Source organism: Haliotis rubra, unplaced genomic scaffold (assembly GCF_003918875.1).
Source record: "Haliotis rubra isolate DU_JTF1 unplaced genomic scaffold, ASM391887v1 Scf47, whole genome shotgun sequence".
Taxonomy (NCBI): domain Eukaryota; kingdom Metazoa; phylum Mollusca; class Gastropoda; order Lepetellida; family Haliotidae; genus Haliotis; species Haliotis rubra.
In genome coordinates this window covers 904038-928115 of record NW_025767157.1, presented here as the reverse complement: position 1 = coordinate 928115, position 24078 = coordinate 904038, and the positions used below count along the sequence as shown (strand labels likewise).

Genomic DNA, 24078 nt, shown 5'->3' with positions numbered 1-24078 from the left:
CGTTATGTTATAGAGATAAAATCCACCAAAACAACATACATTGTAGTCAGTTGCGCAAATTGTTCCGATGTGAGTGAGTGTGTGAGGTTTTACGCCGCCTTGAGCAATAATACAGCAATATCACAACTGTGGTTACCTGAAATGGGCTTCGGAAATCGAACCCGGGTTTTCGGCGTGACGAGCGAACGTTTTAACCACTAGGCTACCCCACCGCACGTGTTGTTCAGACAAATAACCTGGGGTCTGTGACTTTGAGGCAATACACAGACTTGGAAGGCATATAGTGATCAAATACTTGCAGAAAACGTATAACACCTTCATAAAGGTATGAATAGATCACTAACAAGAATGCCCTTTCCAATGCAAAAGTGGGCAGCAGAGTTGCCAGGGAGATCCCTTTCCCTGGAAGAGAATCCAACATTTGAAGACCAACCGGTGTATGACTGAGCGACAAACTGCTTGTTGAGCACGCACTTCCCACTAAGCTCCATTATCACAGAAAAGTCATCAATAAATAAAGTATAACCAAGGTGGGTTGCAAAAGCTGTTACTCCTAATTATGAACGCACCTTTCATAACATGTCTCCTGACATTCAGACTCTGTTTGAAGCTGGTCCATAAAGCATTTTGCAGCGAGTGTTTACCATTCTCAGTCCAAACAATCATAAAAAATGTGGATGTGTTTTGGGATCGCGTTGACTCCCTCTTTTGACTTTATATTTCTTTTGGGTGAACACTTGACCTGCCCTTGTGACAGATGGCACCGGTGTGACAGGATACCATTGCTAGAATACCTGGTATCACCAGACAGTGGCGACAGTGATTCATGACCAGATGCTTATGATGCAGTTGAATCGGATCCTGGAGATTATTTATGATCATGTAAATGAGCTGAACCTCCATATGATCTAGGTCCTGTCAGACTTCATTTGAACTTCCCAAACACAAAGAAAGCCATTGTCGGAACCATGTTTGACTCGAACGACGTCATAACATCTGTGGATAATGTTTTTTGCAAAGTCAGGAAAAGGACGTCAACGAATCTTAAAATTCACCCATGGTCATTAGAGGTTGGGAAAAGTGTATAAATATTGTAAATAAAATAATTTTAATTTCTCAAGGTTTAATCTTTCTCTGTAATACTCAAAACGTATTACTCACCCTCAGACATGTCAGGTGAGATACCCCAAATTGTGTAGATCGATGGTTATGATTTCAGTCATTGGAATGTCTGGTCAAGACTCGCTTATTTACAGACCACCGTCAGCAAATTGCTGAGTGCGGCGTTAAACAACAAACAATCAGTTTCATGTATGTTCATGTTTTAAATCAGCATAACATTTGGCAAATCTAATGACGGCTATAAGTCCGTTTGGCTCAAAAGCGGACCGATGAATTGCAATCTAACTCGATAACTTATAAACATAAAATACTCAATGAAACACTGATCATAATGAAAACGTCAGACCAACTCTGAGAGGTGTTTGCAGAATTTATGTCCTAAAAATAAAAAAAGTTGTTTAACAAACTATCATTAAAATATCGACACAGTTCACTATTTGTTACGAGGGAGGAGTGCAGAGAAAGGGACAGCCAGGTGTTCGAGAAGCACGTGCACAAATGCCGACAAAGTTATTGATTCATTAACCTGTGCTGTGCCGTCTCCATCCTTTCTCGCACAACCGGCTGTCCCTTTCTCTGCACTCTTCTCTCGTAACAAATAGTGAACTGTGTCGATATTTTAATGATAGTTTGTTAAACAACTTTTTTATTTTTAGGACATAAATTCTGCAAACACCTCTCAGAGTTGGTCTGACGTTTTCATTATGATCAGTGTTTCATTGAGTATTTTATGTTTATTAGTTTTTGAGTTAGATTGCAATTCATCGGTCCGCATTGAGCTAAACGCACTATATTAGAGTTAAGATTTCTACAACCAATGAAAACCAATGGGAACATTCGGTTTGTTCAAAACCTTTATTCCAGTACTCGGTAACTACCCGCACTGACAACGTTCGTACCACTTCGTTTACGTGTTTCCCTACCCGTGAGATGGACAATGTTACTATAGTCATCTATTCAACAATGTGTGACGATATAATAGAATATTGTTTATTGTTCAATCGATTTAAATTTACCCAAAACAATGCACGCATCTTCGCTATCACACGAATTCACAGGTGCTATGTATGACATCATCAAGGGTCTTATGCTAAGCGGTTTAAGATTGGTCAGCAGCCAAAGTACCTCGAAGAGATGTGTACATGAGATAAAACCCTTACCCCAAACCAGGGGCGGATACAGCTTTCTGAGAAAGGGGGGGTTCACACTATTGAGAAAAGGGAGGGTGCACACTTCATTTTCACCAGAGTTTCAATGGTCAACTTTCAGGGCAAAAGGGGGAGTGCGCACCCCTGGCACCCCCCACCCCTCTCTGGATCCGCCTATGCATACAATAAATGACATCCCTATCAATGTGATTTTATCTCAAGGCAATTGTAATACTTGTCTATCTACATACGGTAATGATATGCAGATTATGTTTAATTTGGCTTGAATATATACTAATTTGTTCACTAAATTTGATTAGTGACATGAATGGATGAAGAGACGTCCTTACACCGCTTGAACTGTACCCCTTTGAAGGCAAAGTCACCGTCTTTGAGATTCTGATTAGTAACAACTGAGATTGACAAAGGGAATGCAAGAACACACACGAACCAAATACCACCTCATGAAGGTATACAGTGTCGCTGACGGGGTTTTACGTTGTGCTGAGACACCTTTGATAACAATACATACCTTGGTGCTATGGGTTTCGTGTTACAAGCCCTTGTGAATGAAAATACATCACGAGATTTTACAATTCGAACGGACGCAAACATGCATTCGCTTGATGTTGCTGTTGACACAGATGCCGAATTTGTTGTCGTGTGTTGAGAGGACGGAGGATGTGGGATTACTTTTAAGTACAGGCCGGTGACTGCCGTCAGTCAGGTAGGGACATGTGTTGTTCGAGCATATGATACAGCATCAACAACAGCAGCATCAGCAGCAACAACAACAGCTTCCAAGCCTATATACAGAACACTTCGTCTATATTCACCAGATATCATCAGTCAAACTCATTCAGTACATATGGTGACGTCAAATGTCAGTGACTTAAAAACGTTGCCATGGAAACATGATGGGAACGCATTCCATTTTCCACAGAAACGCTGACTTTTGACAAAGATCATGAAGAAATGAATTGATTGCACATGATAGAATGAATTTCGGTGTCACAATTTCTAAGTCACGCCGTCAGTTGTACATCCCATTCACTAGGTAGTCCACCCGGGAGTAATGGCGTCGCTGCCAGCTCTCGAACACTCGCTTCCCAACAATAATAATCACCACAAGGAAGATGAACAGACCAATGGACAACGCCGATGCAAGAACAACAACCATCAAGTGCCCTGAGTCTGCTTGAGCGGTCGACGCTGATTGGCTTAGCGTTCCGTTCCCGCCATTGGAGTCAGGAGTTTCTTTCGATACTGAAACAGTAACACATAAACGCTGATTATTCTGCGACCCTGATACATAGTTAGTCTAACAGTAATGAGATGGTACCACGCTCCGCTTAAATATAAACCTGAAGAATATTTTGACTCAGAAGATCGGAATATATACTCATGCCAATAATGGTTGTCAAACCCTTCCCACCCCAACCCCCCACACACCTCACACCCATACCCCACACCCTCTCTCAAATTAAAAAAATTGAAGGGGGTGACAACCATTATAAGCATGAGTATATATACAATATGTTGTAATCGCCGATAGTACAAACGACGACAATTTTGGATAAAGTGTATGTATTACACTTACAAATGCAAATAATCCTCACAAGATGAACATAAAAAGTAAGTAATTTTATACAGGCTATACCTTGAGTGGATATTGTACTGTTTTAGACTTGATGCCCTTTACTGGTTTGCAGGTTAAGTGAGTACAAGCAATAACTGTAATTCAATGATATTATCCCAAGAAGCGCTTTAAGTTAAGCATTTCTACTAACTCATTGTTTCAATACTTGAATAAATCATTAGCTTATATAACACACTGATTTTGATGAATGTTTATGATCAAAAGAGTTCTGTGGCATGAAGAATTGGCCAAGAGTTCTCTTACTTCCCACTCCTCTATATTAACGATTATAATGGCAGCCAAGGTTTGACGATGATCGAGCCTTGAGCCAATGTTATTCTGCTCTTACAGAAAGTATGAGGACAGGAAACACACGAAAATGTATTAAGGAACACTGTCGTTATCTATGGAATCCTGTTTGTATGAATATTCTATGACTCTTTCGAACTGTTTGTAACTTACAGATATTTGTTTCTTGTTCTAGTATTGCGCCTGCTAGCATCTCTTCTGCCTCTACAATTTCCGCATCACTAGCATTACCTTGTGGGTTCGCTGTCGCTGATGTCGTTGTCGGTGAAAATGTAGTTGAGCCGACGTCGTTTGGCGTAGTTTGTGTCGTGGGGGACGATGTTTGTGCTGGTGTCTCCAACGGTGTTGTGGATTGTATTGTTGTTTGCTCCGTGGCTAAACTTAGAGTTGTAGCTGCTGGCGATGTGCCCTGCGTGGAAGCCGTGGTTGTGGATGATGTTGTTGTTGACTGGCCTATTGTTGTTGTAGCAGTTGTCTCCGACGATGGGTTCTTTGTTGTGGACACCGTTGTCAAACGTTTTGGTGGCGTTATTGTAGTTTGTGTTGTTGTTGTAGATGTAGATTGTGACGTTGCTGTTGGCGACGTAGTAGGCCCCTGAGTTGTCGTCGGCGACTGCGGTGACTGCGGTGATGTAGTAGGACCACTTGTTGTTGTAGATGATGTCGTCGTTGAAGGTGGTGGGGGAGTTGGATACGTCGTCTGGTTTTTGTTTCCAAGAGGAGGGGGTGTAGGGAAAGGAGTAGTTCCACTGCTGATAGTTGGTGCGGCAGCGGGCGTCTCGGGAGAAGTGGGGAAAGGCGGGGTGGCTGGAGAAGGGGGTGGTGGCGTCCTAATAGTAGTGCTACCCGATTGACCAAGAGGGGGTGGGGTGGGGAAGGATCCCCCAGAAAGTTTTGAATCATCTGCAATGGGCACTCCTTTGTCCTTATCCTGTATTGCAGAAAGAGGAGGAGATAACGTGGCGTTACTTGAGACATTTTCACCAGGGACGCCGCCTACCTGGCCACCGGGAGGCGGAGGAGTCGGGGCAGAAGAAGGAACTGCTCCAGCAGCACTCGCCAGGTCCTGTTTCCCTGAGAGTGATGGAGATAAGGTACTGTTCAAAGCCGTGGCGTTACCCCCGGGAGGGGGAGATGGAACGCTGTTCCCTATCACCCCAGCACCGTCAATCTCAACGCCTGTCGACTTGTCCTGCATTGTATTAGTCGAGTCGCTACTTACATTCTGTGTGATATTGCCTTGTGGTACAGGGTTCGACTGATTTAATGTGCCGTTACCGCTTATCAGAGTCCCCTGACCTTCACCTGGAGAAGGAGGCGCTGCGGATGGTGAAACATTTCCGTTCGGCGCGTTTTCGTCTGCTTTACTAGATGTTGCACCAGCGGTCGTGGTAGCAGTGTTATTACCCGACACAGGAACACTGGAACTGTTATTTGCCTGTGATGATACAGTCGTGGTATTACTCCCAGCTGGTGAGGTACCCGCTCCAGGTGCGGATGTGTTAGGTGTAATTCCAGAAGGATCTTTTCCACTGAGTGGAGGGAAACCTTGGGGATTTCCTGCATCAGGTGCTGCTCGCTTTTTACGAGCAAGTTTTTTTGTGACTAGTACCACAAAAGTGGTATCTGTCTCTTCAATAAAACCAATGCAGGCTTCTAGAGGGTTGCATGTAAGCAGACGGCAGTTTGGAGTTCCTTCTGTGGTGGCGTTGTCGTACACTGCGATGTTACAGCCCTCTGGAAGCAGAAGATATGATCAGAATAGACGACATCTTGGTACAATCATACACCTCTTCTCGAGTAAATAATTATAATAACTTCTTTGAGAGGCATTTAAAAGTTGGAGAGCTAGTGAAGGATAACAATATATGAATGAACAACTTCTTTATTACAGTGGGAGTGACGTTTCCGAGTTGGTTCTAACACCGTCATCACTGATCACCTGCTTGATAACGGTGTTAGAACATACACCGAAACGTCGCTCCCACTGTAGTCGTTCATCCATATATTGTTGTCCTTCCTTAAATCATAAGAATTATGTGTAATAGCAGTCAACAACATTCAAGCAGTCTGCAAGCATTCAGGCTGGACCATGCCATGCAAGCTGTGACTTAAAACATAATCTACTAACCACTCCAAGACTACGATGGCAAGCAATTAGTTCAAACACACATAGCCTGGCCACTAAAGTCGCCTGACTTGGTGCAAGACTAAGCATTCCAGCAGTTGTGTTAGTGAACTAACTGAAGGGTCTTGTGGAGTTTTCAGGCAATGTTTGTTTAACGCCGAATTCAGCAATATTTCAACTTTATGACGGGAGCTTGTGAGTGATCCATTCTGGACCCAGTTTCACAAAGCTCTCGTAAGCCTAAGATATCGTAGCATTCGTACCTCCTATGCTGTAACATTGACTTACGATAGTCGTAGCGCTACGAGAGCTTTGTGAAACGGGGCCCTGGACCAGACAATGCAGTGATTGACATTGTTAGCAACAACTTACGGGTATGATGATAAGCAATCACCCAGACTGACCATCTAACCTATTGGTCATCTTTACGACGAGCAAAGGCTCCGCATAAGTTCTAAGACGGAATCGCACATGGAAGCCTGGTAGTGTTTACCAATACTCCCCATCAAGTCCATTCTTGCCGAATGACTGGCTGATTCGGTCCAAATATATTGGCTTTAAATCGTGTAAGTAGCAAGTTGGGTTGTAATGGGTAGATGTGGGTACCTGTGTTACAGCATATCGAGCCGCATTTTATCGGACATTCCGCCCGTACAGTTTGCAGCTCTGTGTGGATCCCCTCCCCGCCTTGGCGAGCACTGAATCCCGTCACAAGGTCTCCCGAGCATTCTCCAGAATCGTCGGACGCCACTGCGCCAAGTATACACATCAGACCAAACAAGGCGAGAGTCGGCATGGCTGAAAACATGAGACACGTACATGAATGTATAGATATTGTAAAATTATATACCTGGAAGAAAGTGAGCACCACTCCTTTTCAAACTCATATATCCTTGGGCCCGATCCACAAAGTGTTCGTAGCAAGTGGTACATTCGTAAACCTCAAATATACTATGGATTTACGATAGCTCGTAACGCTACGAACGCTTTGCGGTTATTATTACGTGAGGTTGAAGACATCAATATTTCACGCTGTGAGTGTGAGCCCGCAGTCCCTTTCAAGTCGAACCGCGGCGTCTTTGACAACAGGGTCAGCCACATTCTCTTCCCACAGAGGTTACTTGTCATATCTTCCTACGAACCTCTGTTCTAATATGGCCATATTTCCCCGTTCTCGTAAAATCCCTAGCGGCAAAAATCGCAACACGAATTATCTCCCTTCTTTCTATCCAATCAGAAAACGTGTTACATCGACTTAGATCCAACTTGACTAATGCAAGCAAATATGGGGCTAGAAATATCTCTCCTCTGCCGGGGACTTATGTTGATGTGACACACAAGACATTTATTGGCTAGCTTGTCCGTTGTCAACGAGGGCGATGGAGACGCCATTGATCCGCCATTACATGACTGAGTTCTGTCTAGAAGAAATGTTTGCGCATCGCGCAAGTGGAGAGGTTCTAGTTTTCCCGAAGCATACAACGTCGCTGATTGCACAACTAAATCTGATTGCAACCAATCACGAATCCTGAACACTCGCACCATGAAAGGGCCGTATTAGAACAGAGGTTCGTAGGAAGATATGACAAGTAACCTCTGTGGGAAGAGAATGGGTCAGTCAAATATTAGCCGAATTGAAACTGATTGTAGATATCTACCCTGGAAGGCAACTAAAGGTATCACTGTGCCCCCTGTATCCTCAGACACTTAACCAATCATTACACCACAGTCTCAGTTATACACCAGCCTTGAGTAGACGCAGACCCTGATTCCTGGATGGTTTGGGAATTGAGTCCTTAGCAAGGAAATAAGACGCGACCAAATGAGTCGGTAGTCCGCACCGGTTCTTATGTTAATCGAATTCCAATTGCGTAGATCGATGCTGTCAGTTACTAATTCCATGTGTACACCACGTCTTAAAACTGTACTATTGCAGACTTTACCTTCAAACACATATACATTAAATAACTCTTCAACATATCTAGTACATCTGCATGGCATCTACATCTAATGGCATGCGAACTTTCAGTGCTCGATGACCTAACTCGATATACATCAAAGAAAATTAATCAATTTGTAAACATGTAAATAGTCTTTGTATATTAACACAGTACTTGTATTCACGTGATGAATAAGCAAGAATAGCCCTGAAACGTCATAAATAGAAGATTCGCGATATGGCTGAAATACTGCCGATGTGACTCAAAACTTAACTCACAATGGAAAAACTTTACACAGAAAAAAGAACAGTTTGTATCTATAAAAGTTTTTGTCTCCAATTGTAGGGGTAGGGTAGGACACGACAACAGTCCTATCTTTAGTCTTTGTTATCTATGCATGTGTAACATGGACAAATGTCCCTAGCTGTACATCGTGTTTGGTTCACAGTTCTCCCCGACATGTCACACGGCTCATTGATCTCCCTCCCTCCCATGTTGTCGTCACTAGCGGTATGCAGCCAGCATGTGTTACCGCCAGATGGCGCCATGTCTAATGATTTCCTTCTACCAGAACACGTAAATGTACATCGGAAATCGCTAACCCTGAAAGCAATAACGTCTGTACCCTGAAATCGCTCCCCTCGTGTCGTTTCCTTATATTTTTCAATCTTTACATCTATCAATCAAAACTTAATGTTTTTACCCAATGTCAAACAACTCATGCGCAAATCGAAGTTTCACTGGAAACAGAAGAATTGAAACCATAGCACGATGAGCGTTTTACACTGCAATTTTGTTTGATTATACCTTGACACTATATTGATATTACCAACACACTGTGAGCATCAATCTATCCTTAATCGTCCAGTCGTATAATGTATGTGCAGTTACACGACTAATGTCCTCTACCTCACAGCTACATTCGCCAATGCATCACAATATGGACTTTATCAGACATAATACATTGTACATACCAATAGACACGTAGGTTGTCTGTTGGCTTTGTTGTTAACATGTCGGCGATCTGGACCAGACAATAAGGTGACTGACATCATGAGCATCGATCTGCTCAACTGGGATACGTCAGCAAGTCAGCGGGCCTAACCACCCCATCCCTTTAGTCGCCTCTTACGGCAAGCATGAGCTTGTGAAGACCAATTCTAACCCGGATCTTCACGACAGACTGATGCTTAGATAGACAAATGTTTTTGTAATGGTCTCAGACTGAGTGACTCATAATGGAGTGCCTTCATCCGCTTAAGGTTGTCCCAAAGTATTATTTGATTGTTTGCCATCTTACCAGTACGGTGTGGATCCTTGCTGGTTTGTTCGCCAACACCCTACTGGTTACAATGCTCTTAATAGCAAGACAGCTGACGGGGCCGAAAAAACAGCACAGCATTATATCACTCGCTCACACACCCACACGTATCATTCAGCAACAGTTTAAGATATTTCATGCTCTATCGTTTATTTGAATAAATGCCTAATGACACGGTTACGTAATGTGTTATACCACAGTTACACCTCGTATATCCTATTGACACAGTTAGACTCAGGATATAATTTATCACTCAGTTGCACTGATTCTATACTTAATGACACAGTTACACTCATAACTTATTTTTTTCCAGGATACATTAAATATGTCTATATGCTAGATCAAACTTACTGAATATATGCTGAGCCCTAATTATAGTAGTTCTTGCAGGTAAACTATATATTCCTTATACCACAGTTACAGTACGTACGTCCTTCATGACACAGCTACAGAACGTCTGTGCTTCACAACACAGTTACACAACGTATGTGCTTGACAACACAGTTACACTACGTATGTGCTTCACAACACACTTACAGTACGTATGTGCTTCACAACACAGTTACACTACGTATGTGCTTCATAACACAGTTACAGTACGTATGTGCTTCACAACACAGTTACAGTACGTATGTGCTTCACAACACAGTTACAGTACGTATGTGCTTCACAACACAGTTACAGTACGTATGTGCTTCACAACACAGTTACAGTACGTATGTGCTTCACAACACAATTACACTACGTATGTCTTTCATGACAGTTACAGTACGTATGTCCTTCATGACACAGTTACAGTACGTATGTGCTTCACAACACAGTTACAATACGTATGCTTCACAACACAGTTACACTATGTATATTTCTTCACAACACAGTTACACTACGTATATTCTTCATCACACACAGTTACACGTATGTGCTTCACAACACGTTATACGTATGTCTTCCACCAACACAGTTTCACTTCGTATATGTTTCACAACACAGTTACACTACGTATGTGCTTCACAACACAGTTACAGTACGTATGTGCTTCACAACACAGTTACATGACGTATGTGCTTCACAAAACAGTTACAGTACGTATATTCTTAATCACACAGTTACAGTACGTATATTCTTCACCACACAGTTACATGACGTATATTCTTCATCGCACAGTTACACTACGTATATTCTTCATCACACAGTTACACGACGTATATTTTTCATGACACAGTTACATTTCGTATATTCTTCATCACACAGTTACAATACGTATATTCTTCATTAGACAGTTACACTACGTATGTTCTTCATCACACAGTTACACTACGTATATTCTTCATCACACAGTTACACGACGTATATTCTTCATCACACAGTTACACTTCGTATATTCTTCATCACACAGTTACACGACGTATATTCTCCACCACACAGTTACACTACGTATATTCTTCATCACACAGTTACACTACGTATATTCTTCATCACACAGTTACACTACGTATGTTCTTCATCACACAGTTACACAACGTATGTGCTTCACAACACAGCTACACAACGTATGTGTTTCACGACACAGCTACACAACGTATGTGCTTTACAACACAGTAACACTATGCATATTATGCTCCATGACACACTTACACTAAGTATATGCTACATGAAATACTGACGGGACGGTGGGGTAGCCTAATGGTTAAAGCGTTCGCCGGGTTCGATTCCCCACTTGGGTAGAATGTGTAAAGCCCATTTCTGGTGTCCTCCGCTGTGATATTGCTGGTAAATTGCTACAAGCCGCGTAAAACCAAACTCACTCACTCACTCATGACACACTTAGGCTACGTATATATGCTTCAGGACACACTCCACTCAGTAACACTACGTACATGCCTCATCACATAGTTCGTGGATTTCACCTAAGTGGTATACAAATAAAAGTGCGTTATGCATTACTTCTGGAATTCCTCTGATATTAAGCTGCCATATCGTGATGTAACTACTGATCAAAGCGGTATTACACTCTGTGACCCACCTGCTTTACTACACCACTCAAAGTTAACCCTTGATGACGCAGATCATTGATCGTTTTATAACACAGAAAACTTAACATTTGCAACGCAGTGAAATTACCAAACGTCTTTGTAACACTAATAATATCCTTTATCACGCAGTACCTCTTTAACAGGATTACATTGATGCAACACCCCCAAACGTTGTTTCCAATCAGTAGTAGAAATAACAGAGCGTCAAGAAAGCAAAGGAATACCATTATATGGATGGGTCACTGAAAGTCCAATATTCCAGCAAAGAGTTTTTCAGTAAATAACACAGGTACGGCACATAATAAACAAGTGTCATTGTTTATTAAAAGTTCAGCTGTAGTTCAGGCCATGTGCAATGTGTGTGATCACTAGTAATTACATGTAATATATCCTCTGATAGTCCCCACAATGACACGATACATTACAAAGAACTCTCTACATCACAGGACAACAGGTGCCTGTCTCATTGTCAACCTGTGAAAGCTTTTTGTCAAAACAAATCATTTTATTCAATGCTCTTTTTGTATTGTAAATTAAATTATTAAATAGGGAAAGTATATATTCGAATGAATCGTATAAACAAGAAATGCTCAAACAATTTGTTTTCAACTTTAGCACTATAACGGAATGCTGAAATAGCTGGTTGTTATATCAAAAGCTTTAATAATTCAATATTTAATATATTTTGGGGGTTCAGTCGCTTTGAACAGTAGTAATCCTGAGGTGATGCAATTCTGACAATAAACGGTACAATTTGGTAGAAATAGGAATACATATGTATGTAGATATGAATATGTTCAGTACAACAGATATTCTCACATGCACACAAGGCCCTTTCGCTGCAGTTTCCATTGATCGTGGAACGTTCATAACCAGGGGCGGATACATCTTTTTGAGAAGGTGGGGGTGGAGGGTGGAGGGTCTGCACGCTATTGAGAAAAGGAGGGTGCACACTTCATTTTCCCCGAGTTTCAATGGTCATTTAACAAACTTTCAGCACAAAAGGGGTATGCGCACCCCTGCGCCCCCCACTGGATCCGCCTATGATAACCTCTGTAATCTCTACAAGCACGTCATGATCAGTTAAAGAGGGATCACCATTTTGTGGGACAGGGGTGGCTTAATAGACTAAGGCGAGGACATTTCTAAGGCGTGGCAGGATCGAGGGTTTGAATCCTAGATTTATTAGGAACCTTGACTTGTGAACTCACGACCCTACTCGCATGTGCCAGAGACGCAGTACACATCTACGACCCACGTGCCTTCTGGCCTTCCTCTTGTATCAAACTACACCCTATAACTGAAATATTGAAAACTACTATCAAACCTAATCATCTAGTATGAGCTTGACTGACACGAATGGAGCCTGACAGGATTGCCAGTTTACCGAGGGTAACAACTTAATGTCCACTATTACAGTGGGTTTACATCCCCATCCCTTCATCATTCTTGTATCTCTACGCCATAGAACCTGTACTACTGAGGAATTCCCTTCTCTTCTAGAGAAGAACATACCTTGATATCCATTATGAAACGCCTGAGCTATAAGAGAATAAATTGCTAAATCTTTATCAGAAACAAACTTTGGTTTTTAAAATATACAGGCAAACTATATAGATGTCTTTATGCTGATTCGGCTGTTTATATAATTTAAAAAGGAGTATGCAATGAAGGACAGACAGTATTCCTCAAATGTACGTATCCAAACAAAACACATACGATAAATCGTAAGTTGTGTTATAATATTTGATAGGGAAACAAAGAGGAGTGAGTAAGTGAGTGGGTGAGTGAGTGAGTGAGCTTAGTTTAGTTTTATGCCGCACTCAGCAATATTCCAGCTATATGGCAGCGGTCTGTAAATAATCGAGTCTGGACCACACAATCCATATATAAACAGCACGAGCATCGATCTACGCAATTGGGATACGATGACATGTGTCAACCAAGTCGACGAGCCTGACCACCTGATCCTGTTAGTCGCCTCTAACAACAAGCATGGGTTACTCAAGATCACAAAGGGGAAGGAATGATAAGGGTATTTAGTGTCTCACGGGATATGGTGAAAATCGTTAAATATCAGTATATTACTTGGCAGATTTACTTGTGTAAATGGGAAATATATTTGGACAGACAATAATTCCATTGAGGACACCAGAAAATGAGCGCAATACCATCTTCCCACGTGAGGAATCGAACCCGGACTGTCAGCTTGACGAGTGAAGGCTTCAACCATTCGGCTACCCCACACTTCCTCTGATAATTTAACATGAGCAAATCGTTCACCAAAACTGTTAATTCTTCTCATGAAATATAGGTTTCGTTTTTAGGCTACACGAATCACAACCTTGAGGTCCTTAGATTCTTTAAAATTCTATTGAAGTTCTTTTCACTCATTTATCCATATTTATTTTGTCGTGTACAGCAAAGCGATAGTTGCAAGCCACCTGAAAAAGTCTGATTATTTTCATAGCAATAACTCAACATTATTTTGTAACTATATAAATTGACGTTTCCAATTTATCCTTATTCAATCATGTTCTTTAAATGTAACATTTATATTTCATTTTAATCCATACTTTTCTCAAATGTGCACATGCGGTGCACATATTAACTGGAAAAAACATTACCCCCCACAAGTATATTGATTATATTTCTAAAGGGCAGATACCCAAGTGGCGTATAGATATTAATGTCGCAGACAGGCCCTGTAACCCCATGTGTTACACACCGTTACAGCACAGACGGTCATGTGACCTACAGGTGTGGAATGAGCTATGATGTCATATTACATTGTTATTAGCGGAAGAATGCCATCCATCAATGTTATCATGTCCGTACATCGGCGGAGTACATCGTTTGACACGGAGGGCTATAACACTCAGAAATTGCACACACTAAGACTTAACGACTTTAAGTATTTTTGAACAGTCTTACATGTTTACGATTACATTATTTAATAGGCTTGAAATACAATACCCCTTTGAGCAGCTATACTGAATTGGACATCGGTTAGATTGACCTTACTATATTTATCCAATGGTATATCGCTGTACATGGCTAATGTTGGTCTTCTTTTCCAAACACGTTTACTTTGTGTTATGTTATTATTATGCGAAAGTTATTCTTACATTAATACCTATGCATGTATGTTTGCTTTCTGCAATCCAGTGTTCACAGATTCTCACATGTTTGTGTTCTATAATGAAGTCTTTACCGATTCTCATGTCATTGTATTCTGTAATCCAGTGTTAACCTATTCTCACACCTCACCTGAGAAATGGTGATGAATTTGACCCGGGTATCAGAGTTGTGTTTCCAACTTTTAGTTTACAATGTTTCGCCGACTGTTTTCAGCTTGATATATTAACATTTTCAATACCTTTGTTATGGTTGATCAAATCCAATTTCCACGCATATACTTTCTGTTTCCCGACAGTCTTACTATTAATGTATAGATATATCAAAAGTTTATTCTCATCACACTCTATACTGGTTAATCTATTCAGTCATTTACCTCTTGATTATTCCATCATAACATTATACTGACTTTGTCATGTATATACCAGTATAAAAACATATGTCTGTGACATACACTAGTATAAATGTATTTAAGTAAAGCACGGAGTATATTCGATTTGTCAGTATATAGATTTATATTATAAACATGCAACGCGTCAATAGTAGTGTCGTTACCTCAAAGCGTGTCTGATCCCCGAGCGATGGAGAAGAGTCCAAGTGTGGCCGTAGAACCGACAGGTGATAGCCTCTCGGTGTACTTTCCAGAAATAAGAAATAGTGTTAGTTCGGTTAGGTTCACTCCTTCTCTTTCTCAATCGGAGTGAAAATGGCGGTGGATATCCCTCCACAGGACGGTGACGATAGTGGAAAACACACTCATTATATGAAACTACTGAAAAGTTTGGATCGAACTTTTCCCAGCTGTCACCAACTTCACCGCAATGACTGATGGGATGAAATCGATTTGTCGTCTGCTGCAAGCTCGTGACGTGGCGCCCCCTTCACCTGAGTTACTCACTCTCGTACCTGTCGTCTGCTATCTGGGGGTCAGGAGTCAAAACGACTTATCGCAGTGAAAGGAATCGTGTTAGAACAACCCGCCCGGTAACAAGAATCTACATCAACAGATCGATAGGGGCTCGTCAAACTGTACTAAATAACCAGAGATACCTCCACATGCGATAATAATTCACATAGATAGGGCGGTATTCCCAACACATATTAAGGCTTACTCGCCTATTACAGTCATTCCCATAGACAAATGTTCTACATAATTTACGCCATTCATATCAACATAGCGAGTATAGCTTTCGGTAATATTCCAGCAATATCAATGTGAGTGCCAGCAGAAATGGTTTCACAGATGGTACCAAGTGGGGAATCGAACCCAGGCCTTCGGCTTGACAAGAGAACGCTTTAACCACAGGCTGCCCTTAATTCATATCGATATGATAATTAAACACAAAATGTAACGAGAAAATCAGTAGAGTTTTATTTACGATGAAAAATTATTGATTACAAACATTGAAACAGGGTTTTATCTAAATGTGCCCGTGTAGCATCACGTCATTGCAAATATAGGCTACCTTATTATTGGCATGCGAAACGCATCTTCTATAACCTGGCGAAATGGACATGATATGATAGAGTCAGGAATTCGGTAGGGCAACCAGCCAGTGAAGATCAGGTTGGAAATGATCTTCAGCAACCCATGCTTGTCGTAAGAGGCGACTGAGGGGATCGGGTGGTCAGGCTCGCTGACTTGGTTGCATTCCAGTTGCTGCAATATGTGGTCAACATTGGTACATTAACGGCCGGCCGTCACACAGCTGGAGTATTGCTGAGTGTGAACCAACCAACCAACAAACCGTAGGGTAGCTAAGTGAAAACAACTACATATTTACACAGAAATAGAGCTTAATTACCAAAATGAGTAATTAAGTTGACCTATGACCTATTCGACAAGAGACAAATGAAGACAGACATGATTTTCCTTTCAGAAGTCAGCCCTTTCTAGGAAAAAAGCTGATCCTTTATGCATTTTGAACAACACAAATTTCAATGTGCTACATCTCGACCACTGCCACTATCAAACGAGTGTCATCAAAGCCACAGGGGAACTATTAAATATGAAATATCTATGAACTTGTGAAGTTCATATGTTGCCTCCAGCCTCGGGTAATGTGTCGTGTTTATGTGTGCATCAGCCAGTTAAAACGTTTGGCATTAATCCCACAAAATAGATCCACCAACATTCAAATAAAGAAATATAATCCTCTTATTGGCATAATATCAAAATATGCGACTGCCGTCCCATGTCTGAGGCAGTCATGAGGCTAAGCGCTGAAACGTCGACTAGCGCGGTGTTTGTTCATACTGACTTTGACACTGAATGGTTCTGAAACAGCGTTTGAAATAGAATTAACATCGTGACGTCTGTCTGCGTCAAGATACTGGGACCTCGATGTGAAAATGATATCGTTGTAGGTGTGGATGCACGGAGCTGTCAATTCCTGTCATGTGTTGTCATATATATGTATGTAATATAGCACTTAATACCTCTTGAAATCTGATTCCTGCGGAACTTCATCTCGGGTAATAATTGCTCGGCAGAAACCAATCTCACCACAGACCTCATGCAGTTAGATGTATTCCTACCGCGCTAAATTCTGAGAAATGATCTTGTTTACACGTCCCTGTACCTATACACACATTACACAAATGACGTCAAAGACACTCGATTATATCATACTGGTGTAGCTAATCTATCACAGCCATGACAGACCAACTACTGCAGCATGAAAGAAGCGGTGTACTTTCACCCCTTTTTCACAGAACGGGGGACCTTTAACTTCTTTTCAGTAGCATATGTTACCACGGTATCATGAACGTTATCGGCCTTGCAGCTGATACGGTAAGACTGATGACTGAACGTTTTAGCAATATTTCAGCAACATCACGGCGGGGATACATTGTACCCATGTGGGGATGTCAGATATAACGCTTTAACATGTTGTGTGTAAGATATAAACATGTTGTGCTTTCAATGTACAACTGGGTTACCTCATGATTTAATTTGGCTAAAACGGATTTGGTACCGAATGTTCAGTGATCGTAGTGATTTGATAGTGCTGATTGACCAAAGTCGAGTAATTTCAGTTTCGTGTTAGACTGCATGTTGACCACACATAGACTGTCCCGAGGTTGGATTGCTCCCATGTCAGGAGATACCGCTGGCAACATATTTAACCTACACTTTTACGTTCGTTTTGCCAACGCTTAGGATGATCTATGTTTCATAATGTTCGGCAAAAACTTTAAGAATTGTAACAGGAAATGAAAATGAAATATTAACTTTGACTTTTTTTGGACTTGAAAACAGGATTTAAATGAGGTAAATGATTTAGTATGTGTTATTCCAGGCCAGCCATGACAGGTCGCTATGACTTAGTTTCTAAATATGACACTATGGTTTAGTTTATGAATTGTACGATATATGTTACTACTACTCGTTGATTGACTCGTTGACGTTGAAACAACAGTTGTAGAATTAGGTTGATATGACGTAAAGGACTGTTTTCATCTTCATGAGTGAGTGAGTATGGTTTTACGCCGCTTTTAGCAATATTCCAGCAATATCGCGGCGGGGAACACCAGAAATGGGCTTCACACATTGTGCCCATGTGGGGATTCGAACCCGGGTCTTCGGCGTGACGAGCGGACGCTTTAACATCGAACATCTGGTACCAGGAATGGTTTGTAAGACTGCAACATTGTCATGAGTCTCTTTGCCTGTACTATTGAAATACTACAATTTACCATGAATCATTGCTGAGCAAATAAATAATAAAATTAAATGCATTTTTACGATCAAACATCCCTAAATGTGTAGCAATTAGAACATAACAGTGTATTTATTATATAAATAATCTGTAGCTAATGGTTCACCTGTACATTTGTGTATACTTGACCATCACTGTTGCTTCAACGAACTGGGATTCGAACCGAACCGAACAATCATAGGTTTCTGGTGAACCCTCTGTGCTCTTCTCTAACACAGTTGTCTCAGATCCGAGTTAGTGTATTCCTTGCATTGAGTGAGTTAAGTTTTACACCGCACTCAGCAATATTCCAGCTATGTGGCGGTAGTCTGTAAATAATCGAGTCTGGACCAAACAATCCAGTGATCAACAGCATGAGCATCGATCTGCGCAATTGGGAACCGATGACATGTGTCAACCAAGTCAAGGAGCCTGACCACCCGATCCCGTTAGTCGCCTCTTAGGACAAGCATGGGTTACTGAAGATCAATTCTAACCCGGACCTGTTATGCCCATAGGATGCAGCTCTGTGACAGTCGTCCCAAGCTCATTATGGACCGGCGGCTGTTTAAAATACTAGTAACTTGATTTTTGAAGATAGTTAGTCCCTTTAGATTTTCACTAGTCTTGGACTAGTGAAAGTGTCTGTCCCTGTTTGACAGAGTAAGGCATCCCTTATATTGGGAATCCTCCGGGCACATCATAGAGACCAATCTTAAAGGGGACTAACAAATCTATTCTTATAGTAGTACATCCTTCCTAGTCAACTTTACAAATATAACTTGAACACTGGGAGTAGTTGGTTCAGTCGTCAATTCCTCACCTGCATTGGGTAGTGGATAGGGCGTGTGCCTTGAGAGCGGGGTGAGTGGTTTGACATCCACCATGTTATATGAAAACACCTTAAATATCTGTCCTTGTTGTTTCCCTGTCTGGCGCTAAGGATCTGAAACAAGGCCTGGTTGGCGTGGGGTGGTATACTGGGTCTGAGTGGAGTATTCATCTTACAGCTGTCGTGGTATATCAGTAAATCATTCCCGGGAGTACAACCTGTTGTGAAACTAACTGCACCATGTCCCAAGCTAGATCTACATGATTGTTTGTTGTTTTACGCCACATCAATATTCCAGCTATATGGGGGAGGTCTGTAAATATTAGAGTCTGGACCAGATAATCCAATTATCAACAGCATGAGTGAGTGAGTGAGTTTGGTTTTACGCCGCTTTTAGCAATATTCCAGCAATATCACGGCGGGGGACACCAGAAATGGGCTTCACACATTGTACCCATGTTGGGATTGGAAGCCGGGTCTTCGGCGTGACGAGCGAACGCCTTAACCACTAGGCTACCCCACCGCCCCTCAACAGCATGAGTATCTATCTAGGCAACTGGGAGATGGATATGAACGACTATAAGTAAGTTATCTTCATTGCTTTGTGACCAGCACCTGTTCCAACCAAACTATGTTAAGCCCATTTCTGGTGTCCGCCGCCGTGATATTGCTGGAATATTGCTAAAAGCGGCGTAAAAGTAAACTCAGTCAGTCAGTCAGTCAGTCCAACCAAACTAACAAACATGTTATCGCAGGATGTATTATTTCTGTATCTCCATGATTGGTCACAGCTGAGAATCCTCTGAGTTCTTCAACAATTCTTCATAAACATAACAACACAATCACTTAAAACTTTGTAAAAACATTTATTGACTTCCTTAAAAGTGTATAACATAACAATATGTTTTCTAAAAAATATAATATTATTGTGTGCAAACAGACTGGTACCTGAAGTCGGGTTGAGTAGACTGAGTGATAATGAATTGCATAAACTACAAATATTTATCAGCAGTTAAACATTTGTTATTCAGTGCTAATTAATCTTGTTCTGACTTAAATTCAAGAACTTTTTGGGGGGTTATTTAAAAATACAAATGAGTGAGTGAGTGAGTTGGGTTTTACGCCGCTTTTAGCAATATTCCAGCAATAGCACGGTGGGGGACACCATAAATGGGCTTCATAAAAATACAAAACAAACTAATTTGATATTATTCAAACAATAATAACTAAGCCTTTTCTGTCTTGGAATACATTCCTAGAAAGTCCACAAGTTACCAAAGATTTTTCTGGCATTAAATGGAGAGGCACTTCAATTGTTTGGACTTGAATAGTTTACCAAAATAATTTTAGCCAAAACAATCATAATGCAGAGTTTAGGGGCATAAAATATCAACGATTATGTAAACACAGAAAGGTTGTTTTAACATTATATTTCCAAATTAGATGTAATTTCCATGAACTGAATGCTCAGGAAAAACACAAATTTTGATTTAGAGAAAAGTTCAATGATTGTTTTAGTAATTTCCACCAACTGAATCCCCAGGATGAATACAAATTTTGATTTAGAGAAATGCTCAATAGTTTCAAATCAAGCACGTGAAACAAATATATGTTTTCTTTATTAAGGATAGTTACTGTATGTCTTACAGCTATTAAGTGTTGGCTTTAGTTTTAAGGTAATTGCTAGAATGTATAATAATGATGAATACTGTAACAAAATAGTATATTCAACAAAATATCATCATGACAAGAATGACTAAACATTTGATATGAGTAACACAGAGAAGAGCATTATCAGTGTAAAGGAAACTGATGACAACAGTATAAAACAAAACAAACTGGCGAATAAAATCAAATGCAAATGAACATGATCAAAAGAACATGTGAAAATAATTGATAATGAAAACAGAAGCATCTGAGTGCAATGATCAACTCATCTCAAGCCTAAGTAAACAGTTTATAAGTAAATATCTTTATCACAAAAAGAAATATATCATGAGGAATGATAGTTTTAGAAATAGCATATGCAACTTATGATAAGGTAGTGCAGTGATCAACTTCTCTGTTAGAATTGTGGGTTTAAATGTTTCAGTTAAGAGCCTGACACCCTTGTCAAGGAAGGTGAAACATTTGGATGCAGACTCTAAAACCATTGTGAACCAAGTGATGTTCTATGTCTGGATGCTATCAATCAACTGATTTTGAATCTCTGGGTGTAGATTTTTAAACCATTATCAAGTATTTGATGCTAACTGTTTGTTGGTTGTTTCCCAAAATGTCATCAAGCAATGATTTGCTGACGGTGTTCTATATTCTTGAACCTCCACTGAACTCCTGCTTCAACTGTGATGAAGAAATTGATTACTTAGGCCAGACTAATTTTATTTCTTGTTTTACGGATCCACTGGTCATATTTCTTCAAGAATAAGAAAAAAATAAATGTTAATTTTCCCGTTCATAAAATAAAATGCTAATGATCATATTGGCCAAAAATGTAACTTACAAGAAATTTGTTCCAGATTGTTTTTTTGCCCCATATACACTTCATAAATTGCCAAAAGCAAAATAGCTTTAGTATTTAGAAGAAACATTACTTTGACTGGTGATTTTATTTATATTTTTTTCCCTCCTGCCTTTCGGTTTTCTGAGGACAAAAATCCGTAAAACAAGAAACATAATTGGTCTGGCCTTATTAGCTTTTTAAAATATGTTTTTACTTATTACTGATCCTCACTACCTTGGTGACAATTTAACATTAACATCTTTGGCTGAAGACGTTAATAGACATAATGTCTGCTAACAAGATTTTATACACCAAAAGTATACTCTGAACTTGGTAGATAACAACAAGGTAAGGGTTTACAACTAATAGACAATCATGGCTACATCACAACCAGAAACATAATTTGTAAATATAATTATTTTATGCTACTTAGATGTAAATAAATATGAATAATATTCATCTGATAATATACAATATGTCTTGAAGATAAATATAACAAGAGTAATGTACTTGATATGACACAGAAATCGTTTGTACCTAGCACCTGAGGCTTTGTGACTATGGGATGGAAGCTTGTGGACAAGCATCTGTGATTAGAGCTTGTGAACAAGAATCTGAGATTAGAACTTGAAAACAAGAATCTGAGATTAGAGCTTGTGAACAAGAATCTGGCATTACCGCTCGTGAACAAGAATCTGAGATTAGAGCTTGTGGACAAGAAGCTGAGATTAGCCCTTGTGAACAAGCATCTGGGATTAGAGCTTGTGAACAGGCATGAGATTAGAGCTTGTGGACAAGAATCTGGGATTAGAGCTTGTGAACAGGAATCTGGGATTAGAGCTTGTGAACAAGAATCTGAGATTAGAGCTTGTAGACAAGAATCTGAGATTAGAGCTCGTGAAACAAGAATCTGAGATTAGAGCTTGTGGACATGAATCTGAGATTAGAGCTTGTGAACAAGAATCTGAGATTAGAGCTTGTGGACAAGAATCTGAGATTAGAGCAAGAATCTGAGATTAGAGCTTGTGAACAGGCATGAGATTAGAGCTTGTGGACAAGAATCTGATTAGATTAGAGCTTGTGAACACAAGAATCTGAGATTAGAGCTTGTGAACAAGAATCTGGGATTAGAGCTTGTGAACAAGAATCTGAGATTAGAGCTTGTCGACAAGAATCTGAGATTAGAGCTCGTAAACAAGAATCTGAGATTAGAGCTTGTGGACATGAATCTGAGATTAGATCTTGTGAACAAGCATCTGGGATTAGAGCTTGTGAACAAGAATCTGAGATTAGAGCTTGTGAACAAGAATCTGAGATTAGAGCTTGTGGACAAGAATCTGAGATTAGAGCTTGTGAACAAGTATCTCAGATGAAGGCAGTTTCACTGAAAACATATCTCATCTTTCAGGTGTAAACAACAACAAACTGTCCAGCTAAGTTTATACTTGGTCACACCATGTTCCATGTTGTCTGTGAAACCCACAATAACACAAGGTTCTGCAGCTCACCTACATTATGGACAAATAATAATGCCATTGCAGAAGTTTTTCCTTAAAGACACCCTAGTTTTTATCATGCATATAAAGTTCTCCATATACCTTGTAGTGTCAGGAGGATGTTTCCTTCTGTAAAAGCTTATACCTGGACAACAACCAGGCAGACCACAAGAAGATGGACAAAGCAGGACTTGCCCACAGTATAAAAATATCACATGGGTCCTTCTTTCCGTCTCCAATTTGAGCATGTAATCAATAAGAGATTTTCTCAATTTGTTTAGTCTATAGAAATCTCCAACAGAAATGTTTAGAAACGTGCACATGGTTACCATAACAACACCACCTTACTACTATCAGCAGCACAATCTTTGGTAAAATCATCCATTATCCATCAACAACTGGATGTAAGGCTGATACAGATTATTGATGTTCAACAGGGACAACAGTTGTGTTGCGGGAAACAGCAAATGCTTTTGATATCCTCACAATTAGGCTTGCAGAAGTCTAGAAGTGCATAGCTAAACAGTAGTAATGGTACCTGAGACCAGTGACTTGTGTACTGCCCTTTACTGTAGCCATGCATTTCCCAACATAACACACATTCTACACAGAAACTGTGAAATCTTGAATTATGATTAGATCATCTAGGGCCTTATATTACACTAACCACCTCTGACTGAAACACAGATATCAGGAATGTACCACCAAGAAAAATAATATAAATAGAAAAGTATTTACTGTTGGTAGGCATGTTTAAATATATACTGA

The 24078-nt window shown here is 40.4% G+C and overlaps 1 protein-coding gene across 2 annotated transcripts; it reads right to left on the bottom strand.

Moving 5' to 3' along the window:
• Positions 1-1958: 1958 nt before the first annotated feature.
• On the bottom strand, positions 1959-15616 carry LOC124290614 (uncharacterized protein PB18E9.04c-like). 2 transcript variants are annotated; one of them, XM_046727380.1, is made up of 4 exons: positions 15334-15616; positions 6953-7144; positions 4372-5955; positions 1959-3536 (listed from the first exon to the last, which is right to left on the bottom strand). In XM_046727380.1, the coding sequence occupies exons 2-4, from the start codon at positions 7140-7142 to the stop codon at positions 3304-3306; spliced, it is 2007 nt and encodes a 668-aa protein (XP_046583336.1). In that variant the 5' UTR covers positions 7143-7144; positions 15334-15616; the 3' UTR covers positions 1959-3303. The 2 variants fall into 2 exon arrangements, with proteins under 2 accessions (XP_046583336.1, XP_046583337.1); XM_046727381.1 differs by having other exon boundaries at positions 4450-5955; positions 15334-15615.
• Between the last annotated feature and the right edge of the window lie 8462 nt (positions 15617-24078).

Excerpts from the sequence above, each read along its gene's own strand:
- LOC124290614 (XM_046727380.1), bottom strand. The coding sequence starts at position 7,142 with ATGCCGACTCTCGCCTTGTTTGGTCTGATGTGTATACTTGGCGCAGTG. Across the intron at positions 5,956-6,952 it reads CTCGATATGCTGTAACACAG|AGGGCTGTAACATCGCAGTG; the intron begins GTACCCACATCT and ends TTCTGCTTCCAG. Across the intron at positions 3,537-4,371 it reads AGAACAAGAAACAAATATCT|TATCGAAAGAAACTCCTGAC; the intron begins GTAAGTTACAAA and ends TTACTGTTTCAG.